This window comes from Danio rerio, chromosome 24 (genome assembly GCF_049306965.1).
Source record: "Danio rerio strain Tuebingen ecotype United States chromosome 24, GRCz12tu, whole genome shotgun sequence".
In the NCBI taxonomy this organism is placed as follows: domain Eukaryota; kingdom Metazoa; phylum Chordata; class Actinopteri; order Cypriniformes; family Danionidae; genus Danio; species Danio rerio.
Genome location: NC_133199.1, coordinates 6,184,507 through 6,205,124, shown reverse-complemented (window position 1 = coordinate 6,205,124; position 20,618 = coordinate 6,184,507). Strand labels below are relative to the sequence as shown.

At 35.8% G+C, this 20,618-nt stretch overlaps 2 protein-coding genes across 13 annotated transcripts in view; one reads left to right on the top strand and one right to left on the bottom strand.

The window, feature by feature from the left end:
* The window catches only part of gpr158a (G protein-coupled receptor 158a), a 741,191-nt gene that overhangs the window by 491,634 nt on the left and 228,939 nt on the right, over positions 1-20,618 (top strand). The window lies entirely within an intron of this gene.
* abi1a (abl-interactor 1a) overlaps positions 686-20,618 on the bottom strand; it is a 77,705-nt gene continuing 57,772 nt past the window's right edge. For 3 of the 12 annotated variants that reach the window (XM_073940129.1, XM_009297227.5, XM_009297228.5), the window contains 6 exons: positions 16,528-16,628; positions 14,443-14,544; positions 10,918-11,112; positions 7,870-7,956; positions 4,860-5,045; positions 2,215-3,119 (listed from right to left, as the gene is read on the bottom strand). In XM_073940129.1, coding sequence (XP_073796230.1) covers positions 2,944-3,119; positions 4,860-5,045; positions 7,870-7,956; positions 10,918-11,112; positions 14,443-14,544; positions 16,528-16,628 — 847 coding nt within the window. In that variant the 3' untranslated portion in view covers positions 2,215-2,943. Of the gene's footprint in view, positions 3,120-4,859; positions 5,046-7,869; positions 7,957-10,917; positions 11,113-14,442; positions 14,545-16,527; positions 16,629-20,618 lie in introns of all 12 variants that reach the window. The other 9 variants (XM_073940132.1, XM_005162498.6, XM_005162499.5 and 6 more) reach the window with 5 other exon arrangements.

Genomic DNA, 20,618 nt, shown 5'->3' with positions numbered 1-20,618 from the left:
CAGCGCAGCGTCTTGTCATATTTCTTTTGCATTGTTTGCTGATTTTATTCAACAAAACTAGCATAAGCCCAGTTTTTAGTGCAGGTTGCTGCAACTTTGCCTCATGGTCAGTGCAGTAGAGACTGTACTATTATCAATAATGTTACATGTTTAGCACCAAAGTTCGTAACATATAAAAACGTAAAAAACGAAATCTTACCTATGAGATGTTCTGCCTTTGTGCTTTGTTTTCTTTATTTGCTTGTTACTACACCCGTAGACAAGTCCAGCATCTTCAGTAACATTGTCGAGCACTGTACAAATGTGGCGGCGCTATTGATGCATGTTCAGGGTCTGTATGCAATATCTAGTTTATATATCTATGGCCCCCCCCTCCCAAGCAACGACTGAATCAGCTGCATATTGGAAAAGAAGCTGCATATTGTGCTTCAATGTGTCTATGTACTTTTCAGCATTAATGGTGCCATCACAGAAGTGTAAGTTACCTTTGTCAAGGGCGCTGACACAACTCCAAGAGTTGTAGAACCTCCAAATCCTTCAGGGACTTACAAAAATGAATAAAAGAATATTGTAATATTTATAAATATTAACTTCTGTTATTGAAATCACAGTAGGCTATATCTAAATTCAGCTCTTCATGAAACAAAAAAGTGAAACCACAAATAAAATTGAAACAAACACAATATACATAGAATGATTTATTATAAAAGACTGTACAATTACATTTTTAATTAACATTATAAATACAAATTCTGGGCTGAGACGAGCTTCAGCACAGATATGGAATTCAGTTGGAACACTTCAATATCTCAATATGACGACTAAAAAAAAAGTCTGAAGGCATTAGCTTTAAACTCCTGAAATGACTGACAGTGGTCAGACGGTTGAATGGAATCTCTGTAATCGCGTACAGTACGGCTGCTAAAACATGTGAATGGAAAATTAAAAAAAAAAGACTTGATGCCAGACCTGAGCTGAGTAACTAAAGCGCTTCAGATCTCAAGCCTGTTATACTGATGCTCCTCAGTTCATTCTTCACACTGCAGGATTGATCTCTGGACTGTAAAAATGACATCACGGCAGTTACTCGTTACAGACCATGACATAAGAAAAAACTCATCTAATCCAGCATTGTAATTTTATTTTGGCAGGGAAAAGAAAAAAGTGATTTGTAACGGATTACAGACCTTTAGACACCTTACAGCCAACACATTAAAGCTATCTTATGAAAGCCTGTTTCTGCCACAGCATTAAAAAAAGACAAATTTTCGCTCAATATTCCGAATTTTTAAAATCACAATTTGGAGAAGACAGATTTTGACAAAACTCAGGCGAAAAAAAAAAGCTTATTTTTAAAATTCATGAGACAATTATGATTTATTTACCTTAAAATCATGAATTTGAAAGGTCGAATTGTGCAATGTAATCATAACTGCAAGAAATGTACAAAAATAAAATAAAATCGTACAATTTTGACTTTTTCTTACAAATGCCATTTTGTTTACATCTTGCAGTTGACATTTTCAACGTAGTTCTGCGTAATTTTTTATATATAGTTTAAAATTAAAATTGTCTATAGTTTATATTTAAAAGCAATATGCAAAAACTTTTTTCTGAGGGAAAAAAGTTGTGCGATATTGACAATTACTTGGAAAAAATTGTGACGGATTCTCAGTTGTCGACAATAGTATGCAACTTTAGCAAATTTTAAAAAAACATTTGTACATTTCTGTTTAAACTTCTAAAGATTTTGATTTGTTAAATTTGCGAAAGTTGTCTACCATCGTCGACAACTGGAAAATTGTTTAAAAAATTTGTGAGAATTGTGCCGAAAATGTAATTCTGGCTCTATTTTTATATTTATATATATATATATATATATATACACACACACACACACACACACACACACACACACATATATATATATATATATATATATATATATGTGTGTATATATGTATGTATGTATGTATGTATATATATATATATATATATATATATATATATATATATATATATATATATATATATGTGTGTGTGTGTGTGTGTGTGTGTGTGTATGTATGTATGTATGTATACAGACCCAGAATTACATTTTTGGCACAATTCTCACAAATTTTCCCAAACGATTTTCCAGTTGTTGACAATGGTAGACAACTTTCGCAAATTTAACAAATCAAATTTTTAGAAGTATAAACAGGAATGTACAAATTTCTTATTTTTGTATATATATTCTGTGGCATAAACAAGCTTCCTACCATCTAAGTAAAGTTTAAATTTGTTCATCGTAGCAAATACTTAATCGTTGTGATATCAACTAAAAAACAGACGAAGAGTCGATGGCGAAAACAAATTTAAACAAATGTCCTGTGCTTTGCATTCATTACCCAAATAAAAAAATCACGACTTTTATATTAACAACAAACTAAAAAAATTAGATCATAAAAATAAGTAGTCTACAAATGTCTATATTTAAACGAAAACAAAAATGGAAGTGAACTGTAAATAATACAAAGATGGAAGCAGAATGGAATTTAACGTTTAGGTTACAATACATATTAAAATCGTGTATGCATGCTTTACGTTAAGATTTTGATACACTTTATTGAGGGGCAATGACGTGTGATGCTTTAAGATAAAACGCTAATGAATTAAGTTTCTAACATGATCGATTTTTTTTTTTTTCGCATCCAAAACAAGAAAATCAAATCAACAGTGGACTTTTAGTTGGAAGTGTCGTAAAAGCAAAAGACAATCATCTACTTTACATGTTCACGCGTTGTATCGACTGCTGATTGACATTCACTAGAACTGCTTTATTTTATATACACACTGACTTCCTCAGATTATTTTGCCCAGATCCACCCGTCACCGCAAAAAAGTAAAGTTCGGAGATTTTCACCATTTGGTTGAGATCTGATTGTTTGTGTTGGTTTTTCTTCAGTCGGCGTAGTGCATGATGGACTCGACGTAGTTTCCCGGAAAGAGGCCTGTGACGCCGTTACAAACCCCCTCGAACCAGCCGTCATCGTTCTTCTTGATGATGTAGATTATGGCTCCTTCTATGAAGGACAGTTCATCGTCCTTGTCCTTGGTGTAATCGTAGATGGCCACCACTAGACAGAGGAAGATCAGTTCAGAGGAAGATCAAAAGCGCTGAGCTACTCTATCTGATTATAGTATATTCACTATATAGACACTATTATAGTATACATTATACAGTCTTCGTAGATCTATAGATTGGATTCCAGTAATATAAGACAATATTAGAGTCTCCAATTTTATGAAACAGGCTTATTTTGCAAATCTCCTACAGTTAAACAGTAAACTTGAACCATTTTGTAATCCGTTTCAGATTTCTTGATCTGCCAGGGTCACTTTTAGCTTAGCTTAGCATAATGAATTGAATTAGATCATTAGCAATTTGTTTACATTTTTTAAGCTGATCATTTTCCTATTTAAAGCTCGAATCTTCTGTATGAACTAATCGGTTAAGTTGTTTCAAAAACGGTTCAAGTCAACTGTTTAACTCTAGGAGACTTGTAAAATGAGCCAACTCCATAACAACTGGTTTGTGGACAGTCATGGCTAAAACAAAAGAGCTCAGTGGGAACTGAATTTGCTTGATTATATTAAAAAGTGACTATAAAAACAAGTGATTTTATAAGTGATTATAAAAACACAACAGCTTACAAAAGCTAAAACTAAAATGATGATATATTAATCAAAAAGTATTAATAAAAGAGCAATAAACACTATTATAATATATACTGATGTTCATAAAAACTTTGGATTGGATCCTGGTAATACAACACAATACTAAAGTCAACAGCAGGCCGTTGAGGCATATTTGTGATTGTGTGTTTTGGCTGCTGTAGCGCCACCTCAGGTCAATCAATTTCTGTTTAAGGAACCCTCCACTTTTATGAACAAGTTTCATTATACAAATCTCCTAGAGTTAAACAGTTACTTGAACCATTTTATAATCCACTCCAGATTTCTTGATCTGATGGAGTCACTTTTAGCTTAGCTTAGCATAATGAATTGAATTGGATTAGACCATTAGCAGTTTGTTTAATTTTCTTTTTAAAAAAATATATAATTTTCATATTTAAAGCTTGAATCTTCTGTAGTTGCATGAACTAATCAGTTAAATGGATTCAAAAATGGTTTAAGTCAGCTGTTTAACTCTAGAAGACTAGAGTTAGAAGACTTTAGCCTTTTTACATAAAAGGTTGGTTTGAGCTCAATGAAGACTGAATTTGCCATTGCTATAATTTCTTGCTTGACTGTATATTAAAAAGCAACATTTATAAAAATACAACAGCTTACAAAACCTAAAACTAAAATGATATACTAATCAAAAAGTGTTTTGTTCTTAATAAAAAAACAATAACACTATTATAATATATATTGATGTTCATAAATAATTTTGGATTGGATCCCAGTTATATAAGGCAATATTAGAGTCTGGCTTAAATTTAGTTTTAGGCTTAAATCCATTCAATCCATTTAGCTGATTTCTTGTTCTGACTAAAAACCTTTTAGCTTAGCTTAGCTTAGCATAGTGAATTGAATCTGATTAGACCATTAGCATAAAAGAAGTGATCATTTTAGGCCGTTTAGGAGTTTGGCTGCTGTAGCGCCACCATCAGGACAATAAGGGCAAGCCTTGGTGGCATGGTAGACAGGGGTGAGTACTACCATCTGGCAAAGTTTTAAGTCTCTCCCACTTACGGTTTAGTCTGCCTAATCAATTTTAAGGCAAAATAGTGATCTCATCTAACAATTACAACAGGGTTTCAGTGCTAGTCTCTAATGAAGACAAATGAGAAACGCTGAAAAGTAATCCTCACCCTTCTCAGCGTAGGACTTAGGTGCCCACTGAGGGTCTCCATCAGCGTAGGGGTCGCTGTAGTGCACTATTGCAGCCTCTTCGTCTTCATAGTCTGCAGGTGGAGGTGGAGGAGGAGGAGGAGCCTCGTCAAATATGACCATGTCTTCAGGAGGAGGTGGAGGGGGAGGAGTCGGAGTATCTGCAACTGAGCATCCAACACACAAACATCATCAGCTTCACACATATATATACACACATCCAGCGGATCAACATGCTCATGCAGACTGGTTAGTGCACATGCAAATCACGGCAACTACGATGAACAACAGAGACAATCATGGGTGATGGAGATGCTGGCGGTGTTGCTGGAGATATGAATGAATACTTACCAGATGTCAGAGGTAATGCATGCAAAAGAGGACTTATGTAAGTCTTGGTATACTACACAGGACACACACTACATAGAATACATGCTATACACTTAAACTAGAGATGATGTGGACATAGATGGGAGATAACTCACAACCTTGTTACTTTCGTTTTAATGAGTTTTGTGGGGCGATCTATATTATTTCTTGTCATGGTCAACTTGAACTCCTTTTTGATTCAACTAATCTATATGTTTTGTCATTGTGTGCTGCAGTGCACAGCTTTTTCTGATTACGCACGCAAGTAAGCTTGTTTATTCAGCTTAACATGCGAATGGCAAGAAGGGCGAACATGGATGTGACGGAATCAGTGATGTAGGCCGAATGTGACTGATGTAATGTTTATACTATCAATCGGATCACAGGTAAAGACACAACTCTGTTCAAATCTGGCACTGAAATGGGGTAAAAGTCTTTTGTCCACTTTCAACCATAGTGTTTTCTACTTTGAGCTTTCAATACCACGAAAAAAAACAATCATGTGCTTTTTTTGTACAGTTAGGGTGTAATCACACTATGTACAGTTGCCTTGAAGCTCGCTTGTCCCCACTCCTGTCTCCCGCACTCACATTGCATCAGAGCCTGAGCACGTTTACGTCATCGATGATGCGCTGTTTTTAAAAGAGGGCGGAGCTACAAATGCCTATGTGTCAGCATAGTGGCAGATTCAAAAACAAAACTGATGTTCTATGCTAATGAGAGAGAGATTGATACTAGTGGGCGGGGCTTTTCCCCTCTGATGACACGTACAAAGGAAGAATGTCAATCAAAGTGTTTCTGTTTTTATCAAGTGTGATTATAAAAAATAAAACTAATACATTTTTACCATAAGAAGCTGCTTATATTCACAGACTGCTGCCAAACAAATGTGTTTAAACCCCTTTTAAAAGTGATTTTTGCATAACAGATCTTCTTTAAAACACTATGAATTAGCGAAAACCTCAGCAGATATTCTGAATCTAATTTGGCTGTTGCCATTTGCTTCTATCGTTTTGACGTCTTGAGTTCACCTTTGAGCCACTCCGGCCAAAAGCAGAACAGCAACTACTGGGTAGAGAGGGCCCCATCTGATTGGTCAAATTTACATAAACAAACAATACATAAAATAAATGTCATTTATCACGTCTGCAACATATATTAGATATACCATTATCTCGATAACAATACTTTTGCGATATATTGTGCAGCCCTAGTTTGAGGATATTTCAGCAAATTCAGATGTGCGGTACACTCAAAAAACAACATTTGCTGTTAGCTCATCTACTTATTTAAAATGAGCTGAAATAACACAATTCTTGAGTTTTTTACTTAACTTATATGTTCAATCCACTTCAATTTGTAAAGATTAAGTAAACAATTCCTACACGTTATCCCAACACAAATCGTTTGTGTGGAACCCAACATTTTTTACAGTGTGAAAGTCAAAGCGCCACAGAACACAAAACAGATCTCAGATCCGTTGGTTTAGATCAGATTCCAATCGAATATATGAATATTCAGATTTAAGCACATAAGGAAATCTATAAGACACTGAATATGCCCTAGATTAAATCCCAATAATGTAGAATTAAAACAACGAGTGCCTTTCAAGTACAAAACGCTGAAATCTTGCCCCAAAGAGCCTAGTAAGCCTCTTTTAGCTTACATAAAATCTAACAATTGAGGAAAGGACATTTCAAGTGGCCCTAATATGCCCCATTTTTAATATGTAAAATAAGTCCCTAGAGTGTATATTTGAGATTTCAGCTCAAAATACCACACAAATAATGTTTTATAAATCTTTAAAGATGCCCCTTTTAAGTGTTGATCCTAATTATGCCACTTTGGTGACTGTTGTTTAAAATTCAATTGAGATTAGGCTCTTTTCAAAAGAGGGCAGAGCTACAAATGCCTATGTGTCAGCATAGTGGCAGATTCAAAAACAAAACTGATGTTCTATGCTAATGAGAGAGAGATTGTTACTAATGGGCGGGGCTTTTCCACTGTAATGACACGTACAATTTGTAAAGACTAATAAGTTAACTTAATTCCTTCATGTTAACCCAACACAAGTCGTTTGTGTGTAACCCAGCATTTTTAGTGTAATATTCAGAGCGCCACAGAACACAAAACAGATCTCAGATCAGTTGGTTTAGATCAGATTCCAATCGGATATATGAATAATCAGATTTAAGCACACAAGGAAATCTATAAGACACTGAATATGCCCTAGATTAAATCCCAATAATGTAGAACTAAAACAACAACAGTGAGTGCCTTTCAAGTACAAAACGCTGAAATCTTGCCCCAAAGAGCCTAGTAAGCCTCTTTTAGCTTACATAAAGCAATGCACACTTATGTAAATGTGTGACACACTTTCCGCTTTCAGAAACCTCTGGCTTTAGGCGCTGCGGACGGCTTTATTTGGATCTGCTCTACTGTATTGTTTGAGAAGTAACAATGAAACAAATGTGACCTCGATGACCTGCAGAATGAACGAACACAAACACGCGGATGGGGATGGTGATGAAGACGGCATGCGCTAAACTTCTAGCACATAAAACACATGCGAGGGGAGGGCGGGGGGGTGAAACGTTGGAGAAACCTGGCTGTCAGACTTACTGTTCTCCTGAACTCGAGCCACAAAGCCTGTGAGGGGAATCTGTGGTGTGAGCTGAGGCATAGGTGGAGGAGGAGGAGCCATAGACACTGAACACACACACACAGATAAAGAGAGCGAGAAGAAGAAATGCAGGAAGAGAAACACATCAGTCCCATATAATAAAAGTGCAGAAAGTAATCAAATAGAAGAGATAGACGACATATATAATGTACATACTGTATGTACAGTTAAAGTCAAAATTAATAGACCCCCTGAGAATTTCTTTTTTAAATATTTCCCAAATGATGTTTAATAGGGCAAGGAAATTTTCACAGTATTTCCAATAGTATTTTTTTCTTTTGGAGAAAGTCTTACTTGTTTTATTTCGGCTAGAGTGAAATCAGTTTTTAATTGTTTAAAACCGTTTTGGTGGAAACAGCCAAATTGTGTATCACTGCAAATATCGTCACGTAGGACATGGGTTTACAGTATAACCTGTTCACCTAATGTTAACGTTCGTAATATTTATATTGCTTGATAATTAAAAACCTCCTCAAGTGGAACTCTGAATCTGCATCTCATTTCGGAGGCTGCTACTGTCCATCGGAGGTCGCATTTCGGTCACGGACGCATACTTTAAGAGGCTTTCTGACTGAATGAATGATATACGCGTTTTTTCAACAAGGCAACCCGAAGTGCTTAAATATAATTATATATAACTGGCAGTGGGCGGGTTAAAAGAACCAAGACAGACGTTGGGGCACGTAACGAACATTTTCAAAGCAGAATATCTGAAAATGTTTTTTTTTAGATAAACAAGAATGTACTTAGCTTGTTTCTTAAACATCTGCAAACATATTATGGTATTTTTTTGCTTTAAGAAGGCTCAAAAACTTACATACAGCACCTTTAACTTTATCATTTTGCTATTTTTTTAAAGGGTAGCTTGATTTAACATAAATAATAAAATGCTTCAGACAAACAGATCCAGTTTGTTGAAATGACTAAGGTCTTTTTCCCAGAATGCATGAATGACGTATGTTTCATTAACACTCTCTCATTCACGTCTGATGTCGTCATTCACTATAATGCTCATAGACATCTGACAGTGCCATTTATAATCCCAGCTTTAATGCGTAGATGACAATAAATCTCCATTCATAAACAGGTGGCCACGAGCCCGCGCATATCCAAAGCTTTTCCGCTCTTAATGACATTACGAACACACACCTGTGGGAAGAGACGCACTGTTCCCTTCATCATGCCTAAAAATATCTGGCTTTTATGATGCTTTGACGAGAATTTCAGTTTTAATGGAATCAGGATGTCAAGTCTACAGGATCTACAGACGAGTGTTGTCATGATACTGGAATTCTAATTGCGATACGATATCTTAAAAAAGATACTATATTGCGGTGAAATATTGCCACAGCTTTAATTAAAACAACAATTTTTAAACATGTCTTAGATCCACATGAAGTTTCTACAGATTTTTTTTTCCATTATTAATTATGGCACATTTCCAACTGAAATGGAATAATTATTGAGATGGGGTCGAGGTCTACTCCTTTTATCTTTCACTTGCAGCAAACTACTGGTTAAAGGGGCATGGGTTAGCATATTATATATTATATAATATATATTAGCATATATATTATATTAGCATAGGGCACTAGAAAGGAAAAAAAACAAACACTAAGAAAGAAATTTGTGCCTTGAGAATTTTATTTTCACTTTAGATACTCTTTATTTTGTTGTAATAGATGGTATTTTTACGTTATTTGTGATAACTAGTTAACCACTAGAAATGCAATAACAAAGAAATAAAAAATAAATAATGCCACAGCTTTAATTAACATTTTAGTAAGATTTGCTCATTCTCCAATGAGGGGTTAGGGCTATGGGCGGGGTTTAAAGGCATGCCTAATTTTACAAAATGTACGTTTTCATACAAATTAAATCATATGAGTTTGTACAAATTAGCCACTTTTCCGACAATATGTAAAATAGTTATGTTTTCACTAAGATCAAGCTAACTGAAACCTAAAGTTAACCGATCCATCGAAACGCAAGAACATAGAAAAAACATTTTGCATTTGCGCATTACGAAAGAGACATAAACAACACTCGAGAATTCCTACTTTAATAAACTGAAACTAATGCAATCTCTTGACAATTCGTAACTTCTTGATTTAGTGGCTAATTCGTTTTCGTTTATACAATCTTATTCGAACATTTTAGTACCATTTTGCTCATCCTCCAATGAGGGGTAGGGTTAGGGTGGAGTTTGAGGGCACATCTCCTTTAAAAATTAAGTTGTCATACAATTGAATTTGTACGAATTAGCCATGTTTCCGACAATACATAAAATATTTACGTTTTCGCTTGAGTTTGCAGAATTATTGTGAACTGTGCCGCTAAGAAATCGCACCAGAATATCAGTACTTTTGACAATGCTACTCCAGATACTATTGCATTTTTTATGTACGTTTGTTCAGTGTTATCCCTGTCTTACATTCGATTGTCTTAAATTGTGTTTTAATGTTATTTGCTATAAATAGTAAGCTGATCCCAAGTGAAACCCAAGAACATATTAAGAAAGATACACAAATAACACTCGAGAACTGAATTATTGATCTTTAAACTAAAACCAATAAGATCTCCCGACATTTCATAACTGCTTGATTATTGACCAATGCGTTTTTAGTTGTGCGATCTTATTCGTAAAATTTAGTACGATTCGCTTATCCCCAATGAGGGGTAGGGTTAGGGCTGGTATTTGAGGGCACGCATCCTTTAAAAAAAATAATAAACGTGCGTTTTAATACAATTAAGTCGTATGAATTTGTACGAATTAGCCACTTTTCAGAGACTACGTAAAATAGTTACGTTTTCTCTTAGGATCGGGCTAACTAAAACCTAAATCGCACAAATTTTGCAGCATCAACTGTGAGCTGAGCCGCAAAGAAAGCGCACCAGAGTACCAGTACTTCTAAATAAAGTATATATACTATATACTTTTTACCATGATCATCTTGAATGTTTGTTCAGTGTTCTCCATGTCTTACTTGCAGGCGTTCCGCCGTTAATGTGCGGCTGCTGCAGGGAGAACTGTGAGGAGACAGACGGCGCTCGGCGGTATGTGCCTGTGGCAGAGACCATGGAGACGGACGAGTTGCTGGAGTTGTGTCGGGAGACCTGTCGGGATATCGTGCCGAACTGCGACATGGGAATCGGGCCGAGACCTGGCCCAGCGGCAACAGCTGATAGCGATCAGAGGAGAAGGTGCAGAGAGATGAGAAAAAAACCAGGAGAGGACAGTCAATGATAGACACACCAGGCAAGCAAGAAAAGTTTTCAAAAATGTAAGTAAAAACAGACTGGCAATAATAGATAGAAGATAGTAATAGATAGTAATAATAGAAAGTAGAGTGAATTTAATGAAACATGTCCGGCACAATTCTAATTCTAAAGTAAAACATCACACAGTTAATAAAATACAGATTTATTCATTATTTATATAGATTTGATACAGGTTTCAAGTATTTATTTTTATTTCCTTCACTTATGTTCTGCATAGTTCATTTTGTAATATGCAATTTTACTATTAAATATAATTAATACATTTTATAATTTATATAATTTTGTAATTTAACTAAAACATTCACACTTTAGGCAAAAACAAATCCATTAATTTCATTTTGATTTTATTTATTATGATTATGATTGTTGCTGTGTTTATTATTATGATCATGATTATTATTTATTTAATTATTTCCCATAATGGCATAATTGCTACATTTAAAATATATTTCCTTTCAAATATGTGCTATGGGCAAACTTCAATACTGTTTAAAACATTTTTATAAATCAATGTATTTATTAAATTAAATAATAACTTAAATTTAAACAAATTACTGAAGCAGTTTTTACTTTTACACAGTAAAGAATGTTGTACCTTATTACAGTATCAATAATCTAATAAAAATATTTCAGAATAATGCTAAAAAATCAAATAAAAGTTCAATAAATTTTTATATTTTATTATAATTTAGCTTTATAGTATATTATATTTTAGATTTATTAATTCATTCATTTTCTTTTCAGCTTAGTCCCTTAATTAATCTGGGGTCGCCACAGCGGAATGAACTTTATACTATATTAATGAATGAAAATGAAAAATGAATTTTATACTATATTAAAATATATTATATTATATTATATAAAATTTTAGCTTTATATTATATTATGTTTGATTACATTATATTATACTTTAGCTTAATGTTATATTATAATATGTTACATTATTTTATTAAATACTATATTATATTCAAGCTTTATATTAAATAATACTACATACAATACATTACATTATTTTTTATTATATTATATTTTAGCATATTATATTACATTTTATTATATTATATTATATTTTAGCTTTATATTATTTTATATTATATTATACTTTAGCTTTACATTATATTATTATATATTATATTGTATTGTATTATATTTTAGCTTTATATTATATTATATTATATTATATTATATTATATTATATTATATTATATTATATTATATTATATTATATTATATTATATTATATTATATTATATTATATTATATCGATTTCAGAATTAAATATTACTTGGACATGCTTCACCAGACTCTTAAAGAAAACATCAGAAAAGAAAGAAATAAAAGCACAAGAATTTACTTTCATTGTAACCACAATAACAATATAACCATGTAAAAGGACCTGCAATAAAGTTAGAAAAAGTTCGAAAAGACCCTGAGAAACAGCAGCATGTTTTGGGGCTGTTTATGTGAGCTGTAGTTGTAATATAGCCCATGTGTGTGTTTACACTGCCAGGGCAGATGGGATTTCCTCCATAGGGACGTTTCCTGTTGACAGTGGGAGATAACCGGGAAACCCTAGAGAGACCCTGATAGTGATGTCCGGAATCAAGAGAACAACAAACAATATGGACAAACATCACTGTGGCACCGGTGACATCCAGTATAAACACAATTCAAACATCTCATTACAACTGGGTCCTGATGGAGCTACTGAAAAATCCCTGTTCTAATAATGCAAGTTACATTTTACATACATAGATGGTTTTATCAGACTTAAATATAAAGCACACAGTTAATGGCTTATATTTGAGATAAACAATGTCAAGTTAATCATATTTGAAAGCCAGATGTTGCATAATAAATCACATCCAATCAATTGGCGACACAATTCTGGAAGCATGCAAATCAGAAAGAAAGCAATCTTTCATAGAACCAGCAGTGAGGAAGTCTCTGACACTCACTAAAAACACAATGCTAAATTTTTGAGGGTGGTTAGTGATGACATTTTGGTCTCTACAAGCAGCTGTATCCCAGCATTGAAAAGTGTAGTCATAATAAAGGCGCAGTATTTAACAACACCACTAGAGGGTGCATATTCATCACAAACAAAGGCGAATTTTAATGATGCAGTGACCAAGTGTGGAATCATTGGATTTGTCATTTTGATTACATCCTACAAAAATCATGTTCATAGATGAGCTAATATATTCAACACTTACTATGGTAGTATGAAGCAGAGTAAGACTGAGAGCGAAACCAGATTGCGAACACAACATGGAAGGCAGCAGAGCCTTTATTACACCACAGCGGACCACTTGTTTTTCCATTGATTTATCTTTCTAATTAGATTTTAGGGTTCTGTCATAATGCAGCTATGTGCGGTCTAATAAAACACACAACATAGTCAAGCATTTATGGGGATTTCCTGTTTTCAATCAAACTAATCTGGAAAACAAGTGTGTCATTCTGATCAATCTGTCACTAGTTATTTCTCTAAATTCGAACATTCGTCAGTAGATTTGGGAATATGACATAAGTCAGCAAAATATACAACACTCTTCTATTGGTTTTTATATATTTTAATAAGAAAAAAATACATATTGTTCTTTCATTGACCATTTTCAACAGTGTAGCAATGCTTATAAAACCAAACAGCTTTTTGTTGCCGTGACAATTTTGCATGTTTAAGAATTATTTTGCCTTAAAAAGTGATTGCATATTTTGGCCTGCTCATATCAAGAACGTTAAATGGATGGCCAATTTATCACACCAAGCTGAAATTTTGTAGTCTGCCACTTTAAATGTTTAAGTCGGCTGAATTGTAATTAGCTGTTTTTGTCAATCATCATCAATCATTCTGAAAGTCATCGCAGTGCTATTCCTTTTCATCATTATATGTGGTGTAAACTTCTAAAGCTACTGAAACATCAAGAAGCAATAATAAGCATCCTGAATGTGAACAGCTTTCATGATTAAAGAATCTCGACCCTTATCATACACCCCTAATAACCGCCCCTTGATAAATTAATGAACCTTTATGTTCTCGGGTAGTTCAGAGACTTCCTCAAAGCAAACTGATTTAAACTGAAGCACAAAGCCACCACCCAAAATAATCACTACCACCACCATTCAAAGAAGTGATCCGCTTTGAAGCCCAGCAGACGAACATGTTGGCAGTGGGACGGTAACGCTGTTTTTGGCGGAGTGGCAATAGGATCGGGGGAGGGGCTCACCTATAGCAGCAGCTGGCATTGGTGGGCCCAGGCCCGGGAGGGGGGGTGGAGGAGGAGGAGCTGGGGGAGGAGCTCCAGGGGGAGGAGCCCATGAGGGTGTGGCTGCAGGTCAGAACCGTCATATAAGAAAAGACACACCTTGAAGGTCTTTCATTCATTAACATGGCATAAATATGTTCGCAAAACCTAGAGAGCTACCATACCCTCGACGTAAGCAGATACCTTTGAAGTCAGCATCCTAACCATCTTGTATCCTCATATGTGAATGATGCTGAAATGGCCAGCAACTTCTTATTGTCCAGCAGAAGTTTCATGCTTATGTAGTAGTTGTTTCCTTACACGTTGTTCTAAACCAGGGGTCACCAATCTCGTTACTTGAGGTCTGGTGTCCCTGCAGGGTTTAGCTTCAACTTGCCTCAACGCACCTGCCTGGGTGTTTCAAGTATACCTAGTAAGACCTTGATTAGCTTGTTGTGTTTGATTAGGGATGGAGCTACAATCTGCAGAACAACAGACCTCCAGGAACAAGTTTGGTGATCCCTGTTCTAAACCATAGGTCTCTAACTTGATGCATGGGGGGCTGCAGCTCTGCACAGTTTTGCTCCAACCCTAATCAAACACAGCTGATCCAACTAATGAAAGTCTTCAAGACTACTAGCAGGTTCAGCTGGTTGGAGCTACACTGTGCAGAGCTGCGTCCCTCCAGGAATTGAGTTTGAGACCATTGTAACTATAGTAAACTCATTGTAAAAGATTCGGATTAGACGACTTGATTTAGGAAAGGCCTTTAGAAAACTTTTGGGATTTAAACAGTCGCGGGCATCACCTCAGCAGTTAGCGCGAGTGATTATCCTCTCATTAGGTATTCACCTGCTTTCTATTGCTTGCCCAAATTAAATCATTTTTGTCAGTCAGGTTGCTTCTTAATTCTAAGATCGCCTTTGCATGGATATTAGGCCATCCTTATAGTGGAACCCTGCTTTTAAGAATTATTATCCGGGAAAGTTATTTTCAACCAGCTAAAGGGGCTAGTGGGAGTGTCTGTCTTACCCGCCACCACTGAAATCTACCCGATTTTTGCGGGTTGGCGAGTGTTAATGTCAAGCCAGGGTTAGCACTGTCACCTCACAGCAAGAAGGTCACTGGTTCGAGTCCTAGCAGGGCCAGTGGAGTTTGCATGTTCTTCCTGTGTTCGCGTGGGTTTACTCTGGGTGCTCCGGTTACCCCCACAGTCCAAAGACATGCACTATAGGTGAACTGAATAGACTAAATTGGCCAAAGTGTACTAGTGTGTGTGTGTGTGTGTGTGTGAATGAATGTGTATGGGTGTTTCCCAATTCTGAGTTGCAGCTGGAAGGGCATCCGCTGTGTAAAAAAAAATGCTGGGATAGTTGGAGATTCATTCCACGGTTGCAACCTCTGAAATAGAGACTAAGCCGAAGGAAAATGAATGAATGATTCAAACTGGTTTGGAACAAGTGATAGGTGAGTAAATGGTGATTAATTTGTCATTTTTAGCTGAAACATCCTTTTAAGGTGCCTAAAAATGCCTAGGTAGGTAGCTCACTAGATCTTGGAAGCCTTCATCAAAACCAAGAACCTTTACATTTAATTTTACAAACACGCAATAAATAAGGATAACACACAAAAGAGGGGATAAAGGGCAGAGGTGTGGGATTCAAAACTCCTGTGAATAACCTCAATCGAGAAAAAGGAAATCAGTGTTGCTGATGCAGTGTTGCTATGGCGACAGTAAGGATTCAGAAAGGAGGTAATGTTTCTCCTCTTGTCTCCAGCAGGTATTTTAGAGGAGAACATGACAGCGCCCTCTTTTTGATATAAATTTATCCGTTCTCCTCAGGTGGTGGACCACCCTTAAGAGATCCCTGCTTTCTCCCTCTTTCCACCTGCCCTTGTGCTGTATGATGGCCTACTTTAGCAAACCTCCAGCTGGAAAAACCAGGCCATGATAGCTGCAGTACAACTAAACCTGCTCCACTTCTCACTCTGGAGAACAGGAGATACCCACATGTGCGGAGTGTGGGAACCTGTAGGACTGGGCTGTATTTTTGGGCTGCAGCTCACCTGGGATTGAGTTGGGAATGGAGGGAGTGGGCACAGCGATGGGAATGCCGATGCTGCTGCTGCCGCTGTTCTCTCGACTGCCGCTTCCCCCACTGCTGCCACTAGAGAGATAGAGACAAGAAGGCAGATACAGAATCATTTTACGCACACAATCATTTCACCAGCACTATTTGGGCTACACTAACAACGCTTACACTCAACAGCCTCTTTATACCGATTTGAAACCCCAAGTATGCATACATGTTTTAGTAGATGGAACATTTGGTTATTCTATACATTTATTAAAAGAGAGTGTACTTTGGGGAAGGACTGTTAATAAATATAACAGTGATAACAGTGGTGAACATTTTCTCAAATCAACTGAAAAGACAGTCAGAAGACAACACAATAATACCCCCACACACACACACACACACACACACACACACACACACACACACACACACACACACACACACACACACACACACACACACACACACACACACACAAATTAAATAATCACACATTAATAGGAATGCCTGATTGGGCAGTGTATATAAAAGGGAATACAATTATTTTTTTAATATGATAATAATAATAATAATAATAATAAAACATTTTTCTAAATAATTGTTTTAAGATCACCTTTTATGCTTGCACAATTTTCCACAAAATATTAACATGATTATATAATAATAATAATAATAATAATAATAATAATAATAATAATTTGTATTATTAATAATAATATTAGTTTTAATAACAATAACAACTATTATTAATTTATTATGGACATATATGGATATATATGTATTATGATATATATATTATGGATATATATATACATGCAACAGTTTAGTCTGGTTCTCGAATCTAATTGGTTGATAGCCGTGCAATATTCTGCAATATCAGTACAGCCTCTTCACTCTAATGTATTACTCCGCCCACATAGAATGACAGCAGATCAATAAACTTACTACAGTTTGACAAACATTGCAGCTGTTGGACAACATAATGTACTTTTGAGGCTTTTTTTAGGCAAGAATGTAGTTGTTGGTGGATAGTGGCTATTTTAAATATTGAAAAATATCAGAGCACGTTGGTGGCCATCAACCTGTCATGCTTAGCAGAGCAAAGACGGTTGACGTTCCGCCACAGAAACCGCATAATAAGCCCTTAGAGGAGACTACAACTACAGCTGATCAAATCAGTAAAAAAACAGGTAAGTGACATTCTAAGTCGATCTCTCTCTTTTGTATGTTGTAGTGCTGTATTTATACCATAGTAATCTGCTAGTGTTTGCTTTGCTCTGGCTTTTTCAGGGCTCAATTACTGTGAAATCCCATTTAGAACAGAGAAATACTGGGAAATCTCTGTAGACTGATGGAATTTCATGCTGTTCAGCATTATAATCTTAAAATGTGAGCAAAATCACCCGTTTTATCATCACTTTATACATTATGCTAGAGAATCATTCAAACACTAGCTCTAAAGTGACGTTTGTGAATTAGCAAGGGTTTCTGCTGTTCTGACGTCAGCTGAATGTATGGCGGCAGAGAAAATGATTCCTCTTACAAAAGGGTTTTTGAGACACTCCGTGTTTGATTTTCTTTTTTAAATACATGATTCTGTTGCCAAACTGTGGTATAAATGCAATATTGCACTAGTAGTAGTGTGATATGGCTGTATATTGTCACTGGTGGGACACTAAGGCACTATCACACTGCTACTCGTGTCATTTTGCTTGTACACACATTATACACACACAAGTATATATTTTAAATCAGTGTGTAATTTTCATGCTTGCACAATTTTCCACAACATATTAGCATGACTATACAATAAGAAGAAGAAGAAGAAAGAGAAGAATAGGTTGCTCCAAAGAAACAAAAACATTGGTTTATGAGCCTTCAACATGTAATCAAACACAGTACCATGCTTTATTCTGTTTACATTATTCTGAAACCCCAATTAATTGTCCAACATCAACAGATTCAAAATGAGCATCTACTATCTGAAACATCTATTATTACCTTTATTATTATCTGTACTGTTCCAAATACTACTAAAAGCAGTAACCAATGAACTGTAAGCTGCGTGTAGTTGTCAGTATCAAGCTAGAATTGGATTCTGAATCCACATGGTAGTGACCTAGATACACACTTGGCTTTGAGATGCATTGTATAACGTCATCCATACATCGCTGTGCGTACTTTAAACACAGATCAATTCATGGATTATTCAACACCATGGAGCTGAAGCTCACAGCGTCGGTTTTACACCACCACATGGACAGAGCTTCAGAAATCAGCCGTTCTCTGTGGATCTGCACGCACACACACAAGCCAGAGCAGCAGGGGGCCCATAATGCAATGCAAGACATCTCATTATATTGGCCTCTTTTTTTGCTCCATTGTCTGAACTCTAATATTAAGTTAAGGATGCATTTATTGTGCAAAACTTCACTCGGTAATACTATTGTTAAACCTTTTGAAAATTTCCAGCTTTATGGACGTGATATTTGCTGTAAAAACTAATTCACAGGGAATATATTGATTTAACATTATACTGAAACATCCATTTATGTTTTCTAAAACAATTAACCACAGAGTTATTATGGGATGGAAAAATATCTGTAAACGTGTCTTAAATTATAAATGAGGCATATAAACAATACAAAAAAGTACGCTAGTTTAGAGTGTTTTATAGTTTACAATATGTAGAAATTATGTGAATTACACTGAACAACCCCAAAAATAATACTTATCAATAAGATAAGGGCTGGTACACCCCAAGCTGACGCCAAAAAACTAGCTTAGACAAAACCCAACTATGTTGTCACCTCGCTTCCGCTCACATCTGGTTCCGTCTGGACAAAAAGCTGTGCAAGGAAACAGAAAATTGAGGAAAGCAGACCGATTAAAGAGCGTAAAAAGGACATGTCTTACACACCCTGGGGTTATCTGTTTTCTAATTCAGAACGATATAACTGGAACTTAAGACATGCACACATGCAAGGCCAAAAAAAATGCAGCATTTAGTACCATTCTCACAGAAATAGCCTCTCACCCTGGGGGATTCGCTACTGCAAATATGTCTGATAATCTAATAATCAATATAGTTGTGTAGCGAAATTACAGCCGGCCGCTTTGTGCTCCTTCTTGACTTGAATTGTTTACTTGCTACGTCACTTCACTACATCCCACTTATGATCAAAAAAACTAAATACAGTAATTAATTGTTAAATATAGACATTTTTTACATTTCTGCTGAATTTTTAATGGTAAAATGTTGTCAACCACAGCTGCCCTTTTTTACCGCAAATTCTACAGATCTTTTTACAATATGGATACAAAGACTGACAACTGGGTAATATGTCTGAAAGGTGGGACTTCCTTAGGTATATTATACTTTTGCAATTGAAAGTAATGTGAGTAAAGTCTTTGTACATATGGGGCCCAATCATACACCTGGCACAATAAGACAATTGGTCTGAAAATAGCAGCAAATCGCGCCAAACATGTCTTGAGTATGGGGTGATTTGTTGCTATTTTCAGACCAACGCAACCGTAATTTTCATGCTTTTGTGACACGTTGTTTAAATAGCAAATCCACTTGCACCACTTTGTGGACACATGGGTGTTCCGGTCGAAAATGGACGTGTGTTTAGGTGCAATGAAATGAAATAGACTGCGCCCCTGACCAACTGGTCTAAAGTCTGGCGCAGAGCAGGTTAGATACTGTATGCGCCTGTATGTTTGTCCACCTGTCGGGTTTTGGAGACGTCTGCATGACTACATGACTATCTTTGTGTGGTTTTTTGACCACACTTCGTTATTATTGTTCATTTCGTTTGCTGGAAATTAGGACTGAATTTAGAAATAGTTTTGAAACAAATCTTTGAGCTTAACAAACTAAATTAAACATGTAGGCTGATGGATGTCTTTAGTGGAGTGTGTACAACACCATTTCCTTATCCACAAAAGTAAAGGAGTAAAGAGTTAAAGTAAAGTAAAGAGGCCGAATGGAGGAGGCTCATTCTTTATCTTAGAACAGTTTAACTGTTTTCTCACCAGTGAAGCGTTTAAACAAATTCTACCAAGTCCGCC